Raw genomic sequence first — 21796 nt, 5'->3', positions numbered from 1 at the left:
TTACGAAGAATTCTGAATCAAAAAAGAAAAACCATATTCAAAAGTTGAACGAACAAATAGAAATGACTTAGAAAATAATAGAAATTATCGAATATATACTTACTCGTGGTCGTCCTCTATGAATTATATGCTTCAACAAGGAAGCCAAATAGATATATTCGTCCAAAAGATCAGTAATGTGCATGAAGTTTTATATTCAATAAAACCAATTGAAAAAGGACTAGTATTTTAACTCATCTTGAATATGGTGGCTGACCCCCCAAATGAACAGGGTGCTTACAACATGAAAAGTAGCACAAAATAGCATTGCAATCCCGAGCCAAATATGATATCTTACTCAAGCTTCAAACTGAAAGTTGGCCAACAGCTTTTTTCCTTGTTTTTTCTTTTCTGATCTAGATTGACTTGCAAATCCAACTTCTAATTGCACATAATATTGAAAATTGAAAACCGATGAATGAGCAGGTTATTAAAAATCACTTTGAATGATGATTGATAAACACTGGAGCACAGAACAATACCTGGAAATTTGGAATTAGCTTTTTTCCTTCTTGTTCTTTCTTTTCTGATCGAGATTGACTTGTAACTCCAACTTCCAATAGCACCTAATATTGAAAATTGAAATTCTTACAGATCAACAGAACTCAAAAAACAAGTAACAAGACTTTTGATATCCAAAATTTTCATTAAATATTAAAATTGAAGAATACCAGGAGAACACCCAATACCTATTTTGATTTGTACCTCAGCCTACATTGATGGAAAGCTGAAAAATTCGTATGATCACCGTAGAATAACAGAAACATAGAGAGGAGAAAGATTGAGTGATGGATGAGAATGAACTGAAGAATTGAGTAACCATTGAAACCAATTTAAAGAAAAAATTTTCTCGGTTTCAAGGTTTGAGACTTGGGAGAGAGCAAGAGACACTTGAATAATCAATTTTGTACTCCCGTTGCGCTTTGGAAGAAGAAAAAGAAGTAAAGACGCGATCTGCGTCTAGAAATCTGAAATTCCTTTTTTTTTTTTTACGTTGCAGTTCCTATATATACATATATAATTATATATATATATATATATATATATATATATGTTCCAAAGAGGACGTCCGCATTTTTGTTAAAGTGCGGACGGCGCTGCTGCAGCTCGGCTTGGGGAGCGACGGGGCTTGCCGGACAGACGCCAGGGATCGGACGGAGCGGTCTGCACTCGGTGGAGTCGCCGGTGACGGGGGTTGCAGCTCACTGCAGAAAACCTGCAGTTGCAGGTCGGGTTGCTGCCCAAAACCTGCAACCCTGACCTCCTCCGACCTCGAAGGCTGCCCAGAATCGTCCGGGATGCCTCCTGCAAGCCGCGGGCTGCTGTCGCCGCCTGGAACGCCTCAGCTGCGTCGACAAAGTGCGGACGTCCACTTCAGAATGGGCCCGTATCTGTCAACCTGAACCGTACTAACTTTAAGGCACTTATCAATGCCTTAACGATCATCATTTTGGCTGAAATTTTTCAGAGACGATCTATACACTAGTACCTAAAAACTGAACAGTCGAGATGTGGATATGCGACCGAAAAGTCGAACTTCACACGTTAATTTTCAAAGCGGAGCTCCGCTCTGGATAGGATCTATATATATATATATATATATAATATTTTGTTTATAAAATCTGGTGCCTCCTTCTGTGTTGGACTAAACTTGAAAGAGCAAGCAGGTGCTCACGTGATTAAAGCAAAATATGCTATACGATATGGAGTGCTAGCCTACTAACAAACAAAAATCTGTTACTGAATGTATGTAGCTAAAATGCAAATGTTCAGATGGTTGACAATACAAGAAAGGACAAACGATGAATGTGAAAAACTTGTTAATTTGATGCTCAATATAGTAGAATGGAACAAGCGAATCATGCAGCTGACCACATGTAGTTGGAATATGTACTACTTGGCCTGTACCTGCCCAGCATTCTTGCCATTGAAGAGGCAGGGCAATACAGGTGAGATAACAAGAAAACAACAGTATGTTCAAAACTATATCAAATGTATCATGTTACACAGTTGAATATGCAGAATGTTTGACTATAGATAGCATACTCTCCCACCAAGAAAGAAAATGTGTATGGGGACTGAAGAAAACCATGGGTCTATCACATACAGTGGAAAGGGTTGGAACTGCAGTAGGATCAAACTCCTCGCAACGGGTGATATCAATCGGAACACAAACACGACCTAGAACAAAGAAACTATCAATAGAGCAACCTTAAGAAGATTCAACTGCCTATTAAAATATTAAGCGGTTGAGTTCCTGAAAACATTCACAAAATACAATCAATCATATCTGGTAGCAAAATTAAATAACCCAGGCATTAACCCGTCTTTGGATATACACAGAATGGTGCCTTTAATAAATGGTTCATATGTTTTGAAACCTACCACAAACAAATACATATCATGAGAAAATGTACAAGGACATATTTCTGAAATTAGTTTACAGTTTAGACACACTAAAGAGTACTCATACTGTAAAGGATGTAGCCATGCTAACTAGTACACAGTGTAAAGTTAGTTTAGAGTAATATTCGTAGTTTAGACACACTACTTCAAGAACCGAGACTGTACACTAAGAATAGTATAGTTAGTTGTTGAAACTTGAAAACTGAAACTAAGGAGACAGTAAAACAAAGCGAGGGGTTATCGTGCAAACCTCCATGTCAAGTCTAGGGTAGGTATAAGAGAACATAATCTCCTCCACGCATCTAGGCAGTCCTTGCATCTTAAACAATCAATTAGGTAGACAAAAATTAGGTTCAGGAGGTTAATTGAAAATGTAAATATCAAAATCCTACCGCAAAGACAACTCTTGTCCCAGGTAATGTACTTTTAAATAATGAACTTACAAGCATCTGCTATATTGTACCTTCTGTTTTCCAGATTGCAGCAAATGTTTCAGCTGCTCCCAACGAGCAATATTAATGTCTTCTTTTGCATTGGAGGTTCGTCTATTATCTTGCCACTTTCCCCGGAGCTCAGAAGTGACAGCTGCAATGATAACTGAACTATTATAACTTGACCATTAGTTCTGGATGCAGCACAAAAGACACATATATAGGACATGAAAAAATTGTATACATGCATTCATCAGGAATCATATCTAAGATCTTTTCATATCTCTCTGCAGTAGAAAATATCTTTTGACTGGAAAGCGATGTCCTCTCAAAAAAAATCCTTAAGAACTTCAGTATATGATCTCCTGCAGAAATGAATACGTCTTGGTGAACCGTGAAAGCAACAAAGGATCCAGTATCTACTAACCCAACAGTCTATGTTAACACTTACACAAGGAATGGATGAAGAGCAGAGCCCATCAAAGAAAACCTTTTATGACTGTTTTCGTTGCCCTGAACAAAGCATATCATTAACAACTTTCACAAAATATATTGAATAACATATAAGATGTCTTTTAACCCAAATGTATTTCAAACACTATACCACCTTGTAGACACGAAAATAGTTAGCAATAGCTGCTCTCAGTTCATTTGTGAGCCTGCAAAAAAAAAAATCACTATTTAAGTGTGATGACATGTCTTAGCAACCAAAAGTACTACCGAGTGATTTACCTTCTAGCTTTCCATCACAAACCCAACAATGAACATCACGTTGGCCACTATAAACCTAGGAATGTGATTGAAACCAAGGTCATCTGCAGAAAAGAAGTTCACAAAAGTGAAAAATCAAGGGTTCTAACAACATATATATACATCAGATGCCAATGAAAAAATTCCTACCTCGAAGGGCAGTGTCAGTCACTTTGATAACAATTGTCATAAGCGGCCAGCACTCCAGGCACACATCAGCTCCTGAGCAGCAGTATCTAACATCATTGTAATCTGACATATCCTGTGAGAAAAATAGTTTGTCAAACATGTGGTAAAGCATTCATTGTCAAAAGTTCAGTTAGACTCTGACTATTTACAATCTTCACAAGTCAAATGGTTGATTCACGTACTATATCAAAAATCAGTTCCCTCTCCTCAGGGTAGCAACCATTTTGAGCATAGGAATGCCTCTTTGCAGGCTGAAACATAAGAAAGATTAGAACTTAAACCAGAGACATGGCCTTATCAGAAACACAACCATACACTAACGGTTAAAACCAACCATTTGAAAAAACAAGCGAAAATAAAAGACACCATGCATAGGAATTGTCTTTGATCTATTGGTGTGCATTTTTTTGAAACTTCAAATAAATCTTGTTTCTATATGCATTCCAAGATCGACATGATTCACCTATCTATAGTAAGGGCCTTTTCTTGCTCGTTAGCGATTTAGTTTTGAATAAGAATATTTAGGCTTTTCTAATAGAATATATAGGGCCTTTCTCAGTAATTCATTGAGAAGACAAACAGGATGTACGTACACACAGAGAGTATAAAAATTCCAAGTCATGAAGTAAAGTTTGGTTAACAATATGAAAAGCTTACATCAACATTGTACACAGGCCCAATATCTATTTTGACGGGGCACTTCTTTTTTATAGAATTTTCAAGCTCAGACACGGAGTTGAAAGTTTTTACCGCAGATAAACATCATTATCCAGTGTGAAAGAAAATTCTATCTGGCCAAAGAAAATTCATATCTATTGCCTTACAAATTAAAACCACCAATCCCATCGACCCGACAAGAGAAAATGATGGATCTGCTTAAATCTAACAATTACGTTGTTATTTTGAGTAGAATTGGAATAGAGATTGTTTACCATAGTAAATTTTGAGATAGTGAGAGTTAAATCCATCAGGAACAGCAGTCACTTGCTTCTGTTCATACTCATCGATCATCATGTCATCGTTGGCAGGCATTCTTGAGCTAAGTACCTACTGGCCGGCCGTTATCCAATTAATGCCGTCAATATATTCCAAAAATTCACATAACCTAATTGCAGTGATTCTGAAAATTAGTTATTCTAACTAACAGTATCTATTGGAGCCATAGAATCAAAATTAACATCAACAGAAATCGAGAGGCTAAATTGCGCGACCTTTTGAGATCTCGGAATTTCACGGCGCCGGCGAGGATTCGGAATCGGGACTATTTTCTGAGGACACGTGACGGTGGATTGAGCTGTGGCAGTGGTGGAAGAGGCTCGCCGTTATGCTTTGGTGTTAAAATGGCGGGAAAGATTGGAAGAGTTGGGATTTAGTGCGGCGCGGGATCACACATTCACACCGTCCTCACTCACTAATGACTAAACTAGTGGGCTTTAGACAAGTGGGCTGGAATGCTGGATTGGGTAGTTAGACAATTTGTCAACAGAATTTGACACCCAAAAATTAAAAACTTGGCTCAATCTCTATTATTCCTCTGCGAAGATTATACATATCAATCTCAGTCTCTCTCTCTCTCTCTCTGCACTGAAACACGAAAGCGGTGGTGCTGATGATGATCATGCGTCCTTTTATTAATGGTAGGATCGTAAATATATTTAAAAAATGATAAAATTATAATTTTCTCAACTCGAGCCTGCATTGTTACTAAATCGATGAATGGTGATTAGTTGATTGCCAAATTTAGTATATAGTATAATTCGCAACCGCATACGTTTTGTTATAAATAAGCTAAGTGTGTTATGACAGCTCATTTAATCAATCTCTAACAACTACCCTAAAGTTTTGCAAACTAACTTGATCGATGTGGTACCACTATTGTTAAGACTTAAGAGCTCACATTCACATGATGAAGATGAGAAGAGAATCTTCTTCCTTTGTACACCTGGCAGTGCGCACATCAGCAGATTGTCTTGGCACCACTCGGCTCCAACGTCCAGTGATCAAGTTATTTAGTTAGCAAGAATTTAGGAGAGGAGAGTTGTTACTTGTTAGAGTGAGTAATGAGCTGTCATATTGTTATTGGGTATTTGGCTTATTTAACGATAGAAGGGAAGCTGTCGAAAAAATCAAGAGCATAGTTTTTTCTCAAAGTTCATCTTCTTCCTGGTTTTGATCTGATAGTTTCAAACATTCAATTACAGTAGATTCATCGTCTTTTGAATATTGAGGCTGGTAAAAAGTGGTGCCTGTTCAAGCCCAAGCTTGTACAGGAGGCCTTCTCTCTTTCAGCCCTTACTGTTTCTCTAACATATTCACACAATTAAGAAATTAGCCAAATGGGGCTTTTTCACATGTTGCTGCTTGTATCATTGATCATGATCCAGGTAGATATTCTTTCTCAAGTGCTCGATCTTCTTTGGTTAATTTCTTCAACCACAAGCCTAAGATGACCAAGCCTAGAATTTCTCTTTATCCAAATACTATTTTCTTTCACTGAATTATAAAACCTCGATCGTATCCTTCTTTTTTATGTATATGCATGCATGCATGCTTATAGTTCATAGAGTTTATCTTCTGATATAAGGTTTTCTACTTATTTGTTGACGATGATCAAGAGTCAAGACTGATACTTTTCTGCTATCACCATTTGTATATAGGTGGGGAACATCGATTCCAAGTGCTTTTCTGCAATATTTAATTTTGGTGACTCCACTTCGGATACGGGTGAAGACCATGCAGCCTTTCCAGACCACCTGCCGGTACCTTATGGGTCTACATTCTTCAAGAAACCTGCCGGAAGAGCTTCAGATGGCCGACTGATCATCGACTTTCTGGGTAATTAATGAGTGGAGATTTACAATTGTTTTTCTTTCATTTTGTGGCTTAACAACACAAACTTTGATCTTGTCCCACTTCTTTCTGCTTGTTATTCTTATCTTGTGTGAAAAACTAGCTTCATGCCTTTTCTCTCTAAAATTAATTTTTGAAATTAATGATGGAATGATGTTGATGAACAACTTGGCAGCTGAAGCTTTGGGACTTCACTTTTTGACCCCTTATCTGAAGCCAGAGGGATCATTCAAAAAAGGCGTCAATTTTGCCGCAGTGGGAGCCGCTGCGCTTCCTCCAAACAGCTCCTTTCCTACTTTGTTTCCTCTCAGTGTGTTCAATCTGGGTGTCCAGCTGCAACAAATGCGGGAATTCAAGTCCATTGTGGAAGAAGTCCATAAGCACGGTAAATACTTATATATAGTACATTATATTAAACATATGATGATAAATTAAGAATACATCCTTGTGTTTTCTGATAACTTGGTTTCTGTTCCTTTAGGGTCTAAGAAGAGGTTTCCTTCTCAGAAGGTCTTTGGAAAGTCTTTATACATGCTCTATATAGGCCAAGCCGATATAGTATCTCAAGTGGAAACGCTTGGTGCTGATGGAGTGAAGCAATTCTTTCCCCAAATGGTCTCCTCTATTTCTCACACTATACGGGTGAGTGACTACTTCGACAATCTACACCAAGACATGTTAACGTATATGTCTTAATTAGTAGACTTCTGTGCACAAAAATATTGCTCAAATGTCTTGATAACTAAACAAGATGGCTTAACTATAGAAGTGCGTTTTTGCGTACTCTCTGGTAGCTAAATTTCTGAAACTATGTTACTTTGGTTATCTTGGTTTGTTGGGTATTGTTATGTTTTGCATCTAGAATTTTCTGCTAGGTCTTATGTTATTGTGACATTTTGGGTGCATACCTGCCATAGTTTGGGGGTTATCTGGGTCTCTACTTTTTTCTGCGAACAATTGAATCCGAAACTTGCACAGGGGATGTGTCTCTAGCTTAATCTGCTTTTGTTTATTCTCTTAATTAGTTGAAGTTTTTGAGCCTTGTTGGTTGAAATTTTAGAGCCTCATGCTTGTCTATTAGCATCATCGATCACTAGCTAGCTCATTGATTTACTTATCTTTCTTGTTTGCATCACTTAGCAGTTAGATTAATGGAAATCTGTCGTGAAGGTTTAGACTTCATGCAGTGTTTTGGCTCCTATTGTCTGCCATACAGACACTTTCTTATTCATTGATGGATTGATGTGCTTGAATATATATGTTGCTTTTTCTAGGAGCTGTATGGCTTGGGCGGGCGTACATTTTTGGTGTTCGGTGTGGGACCTGCGGGATGTGATCCTATAATTAGGGTTATAGTGAATCAGGCCGGTTCTTATCTTGATTCAGCTGGATGTTATTTTCCTTTGAATGATGCAGTTTCGGAGTACAACAAGCTGTTACGGGAGTCACTCTGGGAAATTAGAGGCGATAACCCAGAAGCATCCATCATATACGTCGACACCTTCAGCGTGAAGCTAGATCTCTTTAAGAATCCGACACACTATGGGCTCAAATATGGAGCAAAAGTTTGCTGCGGACATGGAGGAGGTCTTTACAATTTTGACCTCCATGCTCCGTGTGGGTTTCCAAATGCAACGGCTTGCAAGGACCCATGGAACTATGTTTCCTGGGATGGAACACATTTAACCGAAGCCGCAAACAGAGTGATTGCTAGGGAAATTCTGAATGGGTCACTCTTCGAACCCCCGTTTCCCTTGAAGAAGCTCTGTCGCATCCATGGTTCCACCTGATTCAGAAGACTTATTTGGCTATCAATTATTATCTAGACATACGCTTATATTTAGCTCGTTGGATAGGTTTATGTTCTTATAATTTAATGGACACATATCCTACACTAAAGGCCATCTCCTGTAAGGGATTTGGTCCAGAGCTTTAAATAATATTGTTTATTCAAGTATTGATGGATCATCTCTAATAGAGAAGGGCAAAATTTTAGCCCTCTAAATTTTTTTTATTTTATTTTAAATCATATTTTTAAAATGGGTGGTTCTATTTAGACCTCCAAATTTGATATTTGGACCTCTCCTGCTTATTAAACCTCCAAATCACTTTTTTGAATACTTATTTAGCTAATTAGACCTCCTTAATTTTACCAAAACACCTTTACACAACTAACATGAAGAAATTTTTTTATTTATAATCATGAACTACATACAATAACGTGAAGTTGAAACAAGTGATCTCAATCGAATGGAAATTTGGTCTAAGCAAGTTAATCTTAGATCTCCACCCACAACCTTTTTACCATCCTTTTATTAAAACCTAGATTCTATATCTTCATCTTCTTCCACCATTCTCTAACCATCATATTCATCTGACTCAGTGATTATGGAAGTCGATATGCCCTCTTTATTTATGTATTTCCCAACTATGGGGTTGGAGTTTCAAAGACGGAAGTATAATTCATCAGGCAGTCTCTCAAGATGTAATTTTTGTTTTTGTACAATTTGGAGAAGGTCAGAAGGACCTTTGAATTTGGAATCTTAAGTCTCTGTTTGTAAGGTGGGTTTGGAGACGATAGCCATGATTCCATGAATTTGCAACTCCAAATTTTTTTCTTGTTTTGGGTCGATGGTACTCCAATTGGATTGGGTTGTTTTTGCAATCATATTTGGGATTCAATAATAACATGAGTTAATGTTTTGGCGTTATCTTTTTTCTCTCTTTGAATGAAAACAGAAAGAGTAAAAAAGAAGATGATGGAGGAAGAATATATATACTTTGCAAGTAAACAGAAAAATTGAAGAGGTCTGTCATGGAGGCAAGAATAATATGTGTTTGAATATATATATATATATATATATATATATATATTATAAATCCTTATTTGTCATTTCACATAAGTTGACAAAATCTAATAAAAATTAAAGATGGAGGTCCAAATATTAAATTTGGAGATCTAACTAGAACTTCCCTTTTAAAATTTATGATATTCTGTACTTATGATTTTTAAATTTCCGTATTCAATCCCACCCTCCCTTCTCCAGGACCCCAAAAAAATTTAAAAAATTTAAAAATTAAAAAATTAAAAAATTAAAATTAAAGCTTCAACCAAAAATTATTTTTTCATATAAGTTGTAGATTTGGTAAGACAAAAGGGTGGTTCTAGTTGGACCTCCAAATTTGAAATTTGGACCTCCATTTTTTTTTAATTATCAATAGATTTTGTCAACTCATATGAAAAGACAAATAAAGACAAAGAGAGAAAATTTTTCTTCTTACCTCCCTTATTAATATAGCATTCAATTTTTTTTTTTCAAAATTCCTTATATTACCTATATAACTTTATAATTTACCTAAAATAATTAAGTGAAGATAATTAATTTCTATACATGGCCCCATCATTTAACACAAAAGTAAACCTTAAAAACAATATGAATTTGAAATTTCCTTAAACTAAATTTATTGAATATCTTGGTCTAGTTATTACTAATTAAGATCCAAGCTTTTAGTTAGATTTAATCAATGTATATACATTATTTTTTTGAGAACCAAAGTCTTTTCCAGAACCATCCATATTGCAAAACAAACAAACAAAACTATGATTTGGATTAATAGAAAAATGTCTATAATTGTCTACTTGTTCGGATTCTCCAAGAATCACTTTCTGGTTCCATCAAAAGTACACCAAAAATATAGGAAGCATATTCACACAATTCTTCATGATTGAATTGATAGAGATAAGAAAAACAAAAAAAAACAACAACAACAATAAATTGTTGATGATACATATTTAATTATTCAAGGGTGTTTTGGTAGAATTAAGGAGGTCTCTACTTAGTTATTTAAGTATTCAAAAAAGTGAATTGGAGGTTTAATAAGTAGGAGAGGTCCAAATATCAAATTTGGAGGTCCAAATATCAATTTTGGAGGTCCAACTAGAACTTCCCAAGACAAAAATATATTTTCATAAAGAAAAAGTTAGAAAATGTGGTTTTTTTTTTGTTGATGTTGGAAGTATAGATTTTTTTTTTAAATCAAAGAAAATGTAGAAGTTTTACAATGCCCACTAGGAAATTGTGTGTGAAAAAATGAAAAAGAAATAAAAACTTTAAATTTAATTAGGATGCTTCTAATTTCTTACCTTTGTGTTTGATTGATTTTGGACCTCAAAATCAATTTTTACAAATGAGAAACCGGTGGCAGATTGCCATGTGGCACCCCCACTTGATCAAAATGCTAAAAAATTTTAGCATCTCTCTCATTTCATGATGTGGTCCGTGATATGAACCTGGTCACCTTCAGGGCCAGACTTTGCCTCTTGAGGCCATTAGGCCCTGGCCTCACTCATTTAGCTTTGAAAATAATGCTTGTTGGAGTCCATAAAGTGCTCAAAAGGGTCAAAAACCTTGGTAGAGTCCTCTCATTGGAGATGGCCTAATATGTCAGTGTTTAAACTAATTCCTTGCTTCAGAAATTGATGTTAGTTTACTAAGCTACCTTAGCTTTAGATATGAGTCTCCATGTCGGTTCCTTGCTTGAGATATTATTAAATTATATAACTAGCTAGCATTTTAGGGGAGCTTCTATTTAGCTATTTTGTTGTACTTTCTTTCATCAAAAATAAAATTATATAACTAGTAGGTACTGTTAAAAAAGTAATTAAGTATTTGCTATATTCAAAACATAAATACAGAGTAATTTCAAACTTAAAACAGCAAACAAAAAGGGAAGCAAAATGTTTACAAATAGTGATCGAGTCTAGAACTTAGTTCTATCTTCTTAAGACGAAATTGCCTCCTCGTCGGTGCTTGAAGGGTTCTTGACAAATATCTCCCTTGAGTACAACAATCAAACTTCTTCTAGAGGAAGCACTTCAAGCTAGAGGATGGACGAATGTTGATTGTGTCTATTCTCTCTCAATCTCTTAAACTCTAATATGGAATGCATAACGATCCTTTGAAGACTGACAAAATTTCTTATGCAAAAGATTGGATGCAAAGTGGTAGGATAACATTTGTATATATATGAGTCTAAAGCATCTATTGAAAGGACATACCATTTGTCATATATATGGACATGCACCAGCAACTTCCATTGTATAAGGTTATAATGGTTCGTTGCTTTTAGTTTGAAAGGCCATCTCTAACCCCAAAGGGCTAAATTTTAGCCTTGAATTCTGTATCATTCATCGATGTGACATCAACCGTCTCCAACCCGTCAATGCTAAATTATAGCCCTAAAATATATTTTAACATTTTTGATATGTTATATATATGTGTGTGTGTGTGTGTGTTCTTATTTTTTATCAGCAATTTAGTTATAGTAATTGAAATCATTTTTATGATAAAAAATATTTTTTCAGTTGTATTTTTTTTTTGGGTTAAATACTGTTTACTCCCTGTACTTATAGGGTTTCATCGTTTCAGTTTTGACCTTCGAATTTCACCTAAAAAGTCCATGAACTCCTAATTTTCTCCCAATTGGTCCCTGCCGTCAAGCATCCGTCAAAAACTCCGTTATTTTCTCCTAAAAAGTCTATTATACCCTCAATTACTTTTTTTCTTTTTTCTTTTTACCTCTTCTTCTTCCGGCTCTCTCGGCTCATTCTGTTCATCTCCTCATCAAGATGGTTCCAATCCATAGACCTTCAAGAGGTGAAATGAAAAAAAAGAAATAAAAGAGAGAGAAAAAAAATTAAGCGAGGGCATAATAGACATTTCAGCAACTTTAACATAAAATTTTGACGGCATGCACCAATTGGGAGGAAATTGAGAGTTCAGGGACTTTTTAGGTGAAATTCGAAAGTCAGGGACTGAAACGATGAAACCCTATAAATATAGGGAGTAAACAGTATTTAATCCTTTTTTTTTTAAGATAATCAAAAATATCTCTAGCTGATTTTGAAATGGAATAAAACTAATTTCAAAATGGAATAAAGCTGATTTCGAAATGAAATAAAGTTGAATTCGGAATGGAATCATATTCTCAATATTTATTTTATTCATGACAAAAGCATTTAAAAAGGAACACAACAAATTAAGAAAATACAAACACTTGTCAGTGACAACCCTGACAATTATTAAAATCACAAATTGAAAGCTTTGAAAACTCAATCACATAGCAAAGATCTAATTCATGGTGCCTTTCCAGATCCTCTATGTTTGGTGCTCGAAGATATCGTTGCTGGTACATGGTGACGATCGTACGACAAAATTCACCGAAGTTTTCTATAGCAGTAGATATAGCCATCATGAAGTTTTCATCAAGAAAGTCTGCCACTTGTCCGTAAGCCATCATTCGGAGTGCGCAAGTCAATTTCACATGAGGCGAAAAGCGGAGTTGCCCTTTATTGTCACGTTTTTGCTTGAAGTAGGGGTTAGCTGACTGGACATCGTCTAGTGGGCGAAGAAAAAATTCACTCCTCATTCGGTAGCGGCGTCTGAATATTTCTGGTGGGTACACCGAATTTTTGACAAAGTACTTTTGCAGTAGATCATCGTTCGCACCCGAATGAAATCGAGGGATGTATTTGCGCCCGGTAACCGACCCACCCCATTGCGGTTGTGGACAGAGTTGATTATTTGCCAACCAACTAGCTACCGTCGTCATAACTTGTGTTGCATGCATTTCCATCTCTTCATCCTCTTCTGCGCGTAACCTTTCTTGCCACTTATTGAACCAATTAGAACTCATTTCGAAAGTGTTTAAACAAAAAAGAAAAAAGTATCAAGCTGATGAAGGTTTAGAATAAATGAGAGATTAAGAATAGGGAGAAAATGAAAGATTTAGAATAGAGAGATACATATAAGGAAGTAGATGGAAGATGTGAAAAAGAAGGTTGAGGTGATATGTATTTATAGTGTAAATTTTTTTTTTTTAAATTGACCAAAGGCTATAAACAGCTATAAAAAAAATATTGACCAATGGCTATAAACGGCTTTAAAAAAAATCCCAACGGTCAGCAACTAGCCGTTGCTGACGTCATGCTTATGTCACATTCCACTCCCAATTCATGGGCCACAACTTTCTGATCCAATTTTTTTAAAGGGCATCTTTAGGGCTAAATTTAGCCCTTTATACTCACCTATAGCCCTAATTTTTAACACTTTGACCTTTAACTTGTTGGGTTGGAGTTGGATTGGGCTAAAAAATGCCCCTTTAGCACTTTGTCTTCTTGGGTTGGAGGTGGCCTTATAACCTCTGGATAAGATGATCAGTTACTTCTTTCATATATATATATATATATATATATATAGGACATCCGCACTGTTGCTAAAGTACTAACGTCGCCGTTGCAGCTCGGCTCGGGGTTCGACGGAGCGGCGGGGCTTGGCGGACGGAAGGCAGGGGTCGGACGGAGCGGTCTACAGTCGGTGGATTTGCCCGCGACATGGTTGCAGCTTGCTGCAGAAAACCTGCAGTTACAGGTCAGGTTGCTGCCCAGAACCTACAACCCCGACCTCCTTTGACCTCGAACGCTGCGTAGAACAGTCTGGGATGCCTCCGGCCTCCCTCCTGCAAGCCGCGTGCCGCCTGGAACTCCTCAGCTGCGTCGATGTCGGCACTTTAGCGAAGTGCGAACGTCCTATTCAGAACCGGACTGTGTATATATATATATATATATATATATATATATATATATATATATATAGTGCTTCTTGGGTGCGGACATCTGTACCTAAGTAAAAGGTACGGATTTCCATTTTCCCCCACTTTCCGATCACACATTTACATCTTAACCGTTCAGTAAATTGCAGTTTTGAATGCCTAAACGATCACTAATTTAGCTGAAATTTTGCATAGATGATCTATACATTATGACCTAAAAACTGAACGGTTAAGATGTAAATGTGTGATTGGTAAGTGGGAAAAAAATGGAAATATGTACATTTTGCTTAGGTACAGACGTCCGCACTTGAGATTGGCTATACACACACATACACACACACATATCCTATATAGAGTGGAGATCCGTTTTGGAATTAACGTGTGAAATTCGAGTTTTGGGTTACTTTTCGGTCGCATGTCCACATATTGACCGTTCAATTTTTAGGTACTAGTGTATAGATCATCTATGCAAATTTTCAGTCAAAATGATGATCGTTAAGGCATTGATAACTGCCTTAAAGCTAGTACGGTTCAGGTTGACAGATTCAGTCCGTCTATTGGTTTAAGCTAGTTAGATACCTTAACGATCATCATTTTGGCTGAAAATTTGCAGAGATGATTTACACACTAGTACCTAAAAACTGAATGGTCAAGATGTGGATATGCGACCGAAAAGTGACCCAAAACTCGAACTTCACACGTTAATTTCAAAGCGGAGCTCCGCTCTGTATAGGATATGTATATATATATATATATATATATATAATTCAAATGAACTTAATATTTGGATTAAATTTACTAACAATCCCCTACATGAATGAAAATTGATAATGGAGATGTTGAGAGAGTACGGTTGGTAAGATATCATATCAAGATAGCTAGTTTTTGGCCTTGAATCTTCTCTAGTGATGTACTATCGGCTAACTAAATAGTGAACATGTTGTCTTATACTATTCAGCCGTTAGTGTAAACCCAGACAATAGTAATCACATAATATCTTTCCAAACACATCTTGTTCTATCGTTGTGTCCTTTCGGCCATAGACAATACCCATTATTCATCAAAGGTTTAGAGAATTTAGCCCAAAATTCTCAAAGAAATGGCCTCATTTCTCATGATATAGGTGACTTCCTGCTTTAGAGTATTCTGCTATACTCCACTTGAGTTTTCAAATCATAGGAATCATTAAAAGCTCAACTTATCCTAATTCACCTTGCAGACATAGCACTATTTCATCATCAGAGTGGGTAGGAGAAGTTATCTCCACAATGCTCCATTCCATCATGAAGATTTTTAATTCATAGGCTTCAATCTCATTCCTCTCAATTAATGATTTACAAACTTGGTCTTTAGTCAAACCTTTCGTAAATGAGTCCACTAAATTATCTTTGGACTTTATATATTCAATGGTAATTATACCATTTGAGAGTAGTTGTCTTACAGTATTATGTCATCAACCTATATGTCTGTACTTACCATTATACATATTCCTATGTGCCCTTCCAATAGCTGATTAACTATCACAATGTATACAAATTGCAGGCACATGTTTTGGCTAATTTAGAATATCTTCTAAAAGCTACGAGGCCACTCGGCTTCTTTACTAGCTTTATCCAAAGCAATGAATTCAAATTCCACTGTGGACCTTGCTAACATGTTTGCTTTGTAGATTTCCAACATACAGCCACACATACACCTCCTAACGTAAAAACATATCCACTTGTGAATATTTTGTATCAGAACTTTCAATTATCCTTGCATATTCCAAATGGGATATGCCTTCACCCATATTCTTCATTAAATGAAGGTTAACGTCATGTGGAGTTTTTGATATCATACTTACCAAACTTATTTAGTATTTTCTCAATATAATGTGATTGAGACAAAACTAATCCATTAGATGTTTTGGAAATTTTGATTCCCAATATAACATCGGCAACTCCGACATCTTTCATGTCAAATTTACTAGTCAATATTTTCTCGATAGTATATATTGATCATATTATTGCTACCAATTATAAGCATGTCGTCTATATATAGACATACCATGACGTAACCATTTTGAGTGCTTTTTGTGTAAACACAACTATCATTCTTATTGATCTTGAATCCATTTGATAGCATTACATTGTTAAATTTTTGATGCCATTGTTTTGGTGCTTTCTTAATAGAGATTTTGCAAGCCTATATACTTTTCTCTCTTGACTAGGACTATGAATCTTTCTGGTTATTCCATATATATTTTCTCTTCTAAATCACTATTTAGAAATGCCGTCTTAACATCCATTTGATGTATTTCAAGATTGTAAAGCAGCAATTGCCAAACATTCTAATGAATGTGATTGAGGAAATGGTGAATAAGTATCGAAGTAGTCTAAGCCTTCCTTTTGCTACAAGTCTCGTTTTATACTTGTCAATTAATCCATTAGCTATCATCTTCCTTTTAAAATTCACTTGTATCCTAATGGTTTATTTCTAGGAGGAAGATCTACCAGTTCTCAAGTGTGATTCTGTAAAATGGAATCAACTTCAACATCAATAGCCTATTTCCAACATGGAGCTTTTGGAGAAGACATGGATTCCTTATAACTTTGAGGCTTATTTTCTAACAAAAAAAGTTAGAAAATCTGGACCAAACGACTTTGATGTTTTTGCCGTCTTACTCCATCTGGTATAGACTTTTAGATCCTTTTGATCCAGCTTCTCATTTCCTTCATTCATGATGGCTACTGTTAGCATCATCATAACTTCTCTTCAACTTAGTTCTTGTGAAACTTTACAAGAGAAACATTCTCAAATTGTTCAGCATTCCTTGACTCAATAACTGTATGCACATGTTTATCTACCTTTTCTAATTTATGCACTAGGAATTGATATGTACTACTATTAGAAGCATAACCAATGAATACACAATTAATGGTTTTGGGTCCTCTTATAACCTTGTTAGGTTTAGGAACTGCTACCTTAGCTACACACTCCCACACTTTGAGATATTTATAAGGTCTTCAACCTTTCCATAACTCGTATGGTGTTTTATCCAACTTCTTATTAAGTAATTTTTGAGAATATACTTAGCAGAAAGCAATGCCGAGAATATAGTTAGCAGAAAGTAATTCTGGGGTGCTCCAGAACTTATCAATATAGCTTTCATCATTGATATCTTTCAATGTACGGTTCTTACGTTTAGTAATACCATTTTGTTGGGGAGAATAAGGAGTAGTGGCTAGATTGGTGAAAGATTCCATGTTGAGCACAAAACTCAGCAAATGGTGCTTCATATTCACCACCTCTATCACTCCTTAAGACCTTGATCTTTTTACTAAGTTGATTCTCAACTCCGTTCTTGTAAGTCTTGAACATTTGTAAAGCTTCATCCTTCTTGAGCTTGCACACGATCAAGTTGAAGATGATGCTAAGATAAAGGCTTGTGACTATAGACCTCACAGTTATTTGCTTGGTCCATGACGGCACCTCCATGTTTCTGCATGCCTTTTCGATCGAGTCCTTAGCCTGAACCATTTGTTTTCTAGCTTGATCGTCGTCGAAATCGTCAATCTCTATGACATCAATTGAAGTTAATTGTATTGTCTTTCTCTCTTCCTGTAGGATGTGAGATTTTCAAATGTTGTGCTTTTGCTGTGAAGAGGCCTTGCATTTATAATAGTAGTATCTGACTACATTCTACAAGGATTTGGCGTCATGCCTAGAATGGGAGTAGAAATAAGTTTAGACACTTTCTTTTTTCATTTGGATTTCAAATCTAGGTAGGAATGCATCTCATCTTACAAAAAGAAGAACATAATAGGTTAAAATATGATTAAAAAAATAAAAAAATAAAAAGGAGAAAAATGCACAAACAGTGTCTGGAGACTCTGAGGACTGTCAAAATGATACCTGGGCTTATATTTTGTTGTCAACGTTGTACCCACGTCAACTTTCCATCAAAGCTCCGTTAGTTTGATTCATGTGTGACACTAGTGACCCCCAAAAAGAGGGCTAAATGGACTTTTTACTCACATCAGCCCCAAAACTACTCTATTAAAACTTTAACTCCCTCCAAACTACCTACAGTATTTACACAGAGAACTTGACCTAAATCATTGATAAGAGCATATTTATGCGATGTTAATAACGTTAATCTCTATACTTTCTTTGTTAGTTTAGTGTATTTTCTAGTTATTTACTTTGTTTATTTGTTTTATAGATATCTTGGAGTAAAGAAGAAGAAAAGAAATAAAAAATGGATTGAAAGGCAAAATTGGCAAATCTGCCTGTGCAAATTAGTCAAATTCGACAGATCACTGAGACCAGTTCCGGCTAAACCAGATACTGATCTTTATGCTCGGATGTCTAGTTTTCAAATCTTTTTGCAGCTTGTCAATATCATTTTTCTAGAGGAAGTTATTGCCAATTTAGTATAAGAAGGTCAGGCTGCGCGTGAATCTAAGGTTGGACGGAAATTTATGTTTCGAGGTCCAAATCACACCAAGAAGCCCGAGGACGAGTTTGTGCTTCATATTTAAGCTTAATATGGACAAATGGCATGATGTGAATGGTTGGAATAAGTCATCAAGTTCAAGAGCCAATAGGAAAACTCCACCTAAGACGTGAACCCTAATTCTCACTACTACAAAAATTTAATCACACAACATTAATCATACAACGGAACATAAATCTTATGTTGTGTGTTTAAGTAAAATCTATTGTACAATGGTATTAGTAATGTTCTATTGTGTGAATGTCAACAAAGTGATAACTTTTTTTCTTAGAACTACATTGCACGTACAACTCAATTAAGTATTGTCCGTTGTCTGAGTCTTAAAAATTTAGCGGCAAATTTCTGTCCACTCTCGAGCCTTGGTTGCCTCTTGAAATTTGAAATTTGGGGTACTTAGTACAACGGTGCTTGACATTTTCCGTTGTGTGATTGAAAACTAGACGCCAAATTTTGAGGAAGCTTACTTGGATATCTTCCACTAGGTAAATCTTGTGCAAGCTGTAGAAATTAGACAACAGAAGTTATACTTTTCTGTTGTGTGAAGTGGGAACATAGGTGGCAGCATTTTGGCTCAAAATGCAGCAGGCGGCATATTTCCCTCCATGTTTTGACATTTTGATTTTATGTCATACACTCTTATGACAGTGTGTTGTGTTTCTGTTGTGGGATCGACTTGAGAAGTAATATTTGAAGTTCAAATCATTTCTTTTCCTTTCATTCTCTCTCTTCCACACTCAAGTCAAAATAAGACTTCTACCCGAACATTTCCCCTCTTCCATCAAAACCTAAAAACCCAATTTTTCATCTTCAATCCTTCCCGGCCAAGAACCCAGCCAGTTCTAAAATCACTCCATTTCAACCTCAAACTTTGCCTTTTCTTCCTGAGCACGCCAAGCTCCGTGACGGCCATGTCCCTCATTCTCTCATATATCTTTCTCTTGTCATCTCTCTCTTGTAGTTTTGAAACCCCAAAATTTTCCTGAAATTTCATGAATCACTTTGAAATCTCAAACCACCCAAACACCCAAAATGCTTTCAACCCTTAAAACCTTCACTACTTCTTACTCCTCCCCTGCACGTAGACGCCTCTCTCTTCATCAAAAAACCCTAAAAAGGAAGACGATGCCTTTCCGATTCAGAATTTTCTCCGAACTGTGCCATGAGGATTTCGTCGTCACCGTTTCTATCAACTTGGAAGAGCAGCTGATGGATTTGTCAACACGGTCTTTCAAATAGTATGGGTTACTGAGCCGAGGAGGTCATTGGTTGCAATTGGTTAGCTTCTCTATTGGGTTATTCATTTTAGAGTCTAAATTGGGAATTTTTTATCATGAATTTCGTTGGAGATGGTGAAGTTCAAAATTTTGAAAGTTCACTATTTTGAATGTTTTTGCTATCTTCAGATTTTTTGTCATTATTTAATTCAGTTTTTGTGATTGTGTGAAATTAACCTTACTTAATAGAGGGGCAACGATGCCGGGAAAGACTGGTTTTGATTTCAATGGTGCTTCACAATCGTTCAATGTCTTAGCTGAATACGGTAACGTACTTTGAAATTTCTTCCTTTTTAATTTTGAGAATTTCTCGATTGTCCTAATGATTTAGTATATAATGTTTTGTCTTAAACTCTTAATGAATCACTTAATGCCAATTTTTTTTCTTTTCTTTTTCATTCGACTGTTACCTTGTTCTTATGCTTTTCTAGAATACCACAGAGGAGAAAATGGAGATGAGCACACCAGTTTTTATTCTTAAAACTCAATCCGATGGAGAGAAAATGGAAATGACAACTCCAATGATAACAAACACTTGTAAAGGCATAGACCATATTGCCAAGCTTTGCCTTGAGAAAGCTGAGTGGGATAAGCACAAGGTGCTATGATTCTCGTACCCAATTCTGGTTTAGTTTCTGTTTTCTCTTTCTGGGTTTATGTGGGTTCTGTATGAGATTGGTGAGGGATGCAGAAATTGGTTACTGGCAGATGGAAATATGGATTATAAATGTGTATAACATTTAGTGATGTAAATACTTATGTTGTGGATTGAACTTATGTTGAAGGGTTTTTGTTTAAATGATATTTTGCAGATATATATATATGTGTGTGTGTGTGTGTGTGTGTGTGTGTGTGTGTGTGTGTGTGTGTTTGTTTTGTTGACAACGCGGCATAGTTTGAAGAATTGCAAAAAGAAGAATGAGAATGATATGGAGGGAGGTTATGTTATAATTGTGGGGAAACCGGGCATTCATTTTCTAGATGCCCCTTACCTCTTCAAGATGGTAAGTTACTGCTATATTTAGATTACAGATGAGTTGGTTTGATCCTTATGTGGTGTTTGCAGAATATATTAAGGGGCTAGGTTTTAGTGTGCTTGCTTAGTGATGTATTGCACATCTTTGATGAACTGATTTTAGATCAACATGACAGTTATGCTCATGTCATTGTTATGTTATTCATATTTGTTCATCTGGTGATGTAGGAGGAACTAAATTTGCCAAGTGATTCATCTATAACGAGACTGGTCACCTGAGCAAGGATTGTCCTAAGAACCCTCATGGGATTTATCCAAAGGTAAATGACTTACATATGTGATCTTCACCTTACCATGTCATTGATACTATATTATTAATCTTAATAGGGAATCACGTTCTTAGGAGAGGTTATTGATTTATGTTTGTGCTATTTTATTTCATACAATTATGTTTTTAACAGAAACATTGTGCGTTTCATTTAGCTGACCATATAGTTTGAGAAGATTTATCTTTCTTCATTCATGTCAAATGCATTCTCATTCCACACTTCAATATTTATATCTGCTCAATTGGCACTCAATCTTTTCTTTCACCAGATACTCATTGACTCTGTAATGTGTATGTAGGATAGCCCACTCTCAATTTTGAAGGCAAGGTTTATATGTATTTTTGGTTGGGATGCTTCCCTGGTGACAAAGTTTGGGTTGTATATAGATAGAAGTTGAAAACAGTAATTTGCAGCCAGTACCAAAGGAAGCCTTGATATTGCTT

The 21796-nt window shown here is 36.1% G+C and overlaps 1 protein-coding gene and 1 pseudogene across 1 annotated transcript; one reads left to right on the top strand and one right to left on the bottom strand.

Annotated features, from left to right (window-relative positions):
• On the bottom strand, window positions 1–4847 carry LOC112164053 (annotated as a pseudogene).
• Window positions 4848–6005: 1158 nt separating this feature from the next.
• On the top strand, window positions 6006–8470 carry LOC112202528 (GDSL esterase/lipase At4g01130). Its single transcript, XM_024343536.2, has 5 exons — window positions 6006–6199; window positions 6473–6650; window positions 6841–7050; window positions 7147–7307; window positions 7940–8470. Exons 1-5 carry the CDS (start codon window positions 6152–6154, stop codon window positions 8453–8455), a joined length of 1113 nt encoding a protein of 370 aa, XP_024199304.1. The 5' UTR covers window positions 6006–6151; the 3' UTR covers window positions 8456–8470.
• Window positions 8471–21796: the final 13326 nt, after the last annotated feature.

Source organism: Rosa chinensis, chromosome 5 (assembly GCF_002994745.2).
Source record: "Rosa chinensis cultivar Old Blush chromosome 5, RchiOBHm-V2, whole genome shotgun sequence".
NCBI lineage: Eukaryota > Viridiplantae > Streptophyta > Magnoliopsida > Rosales > Rosaceae > Rosa > Rosa chinensis.
The sequence above is the reverse complement of the archived record's forward strand: the minus strand, read 5'-3'. Positions and strand labels throughout refer to the sequence as shown.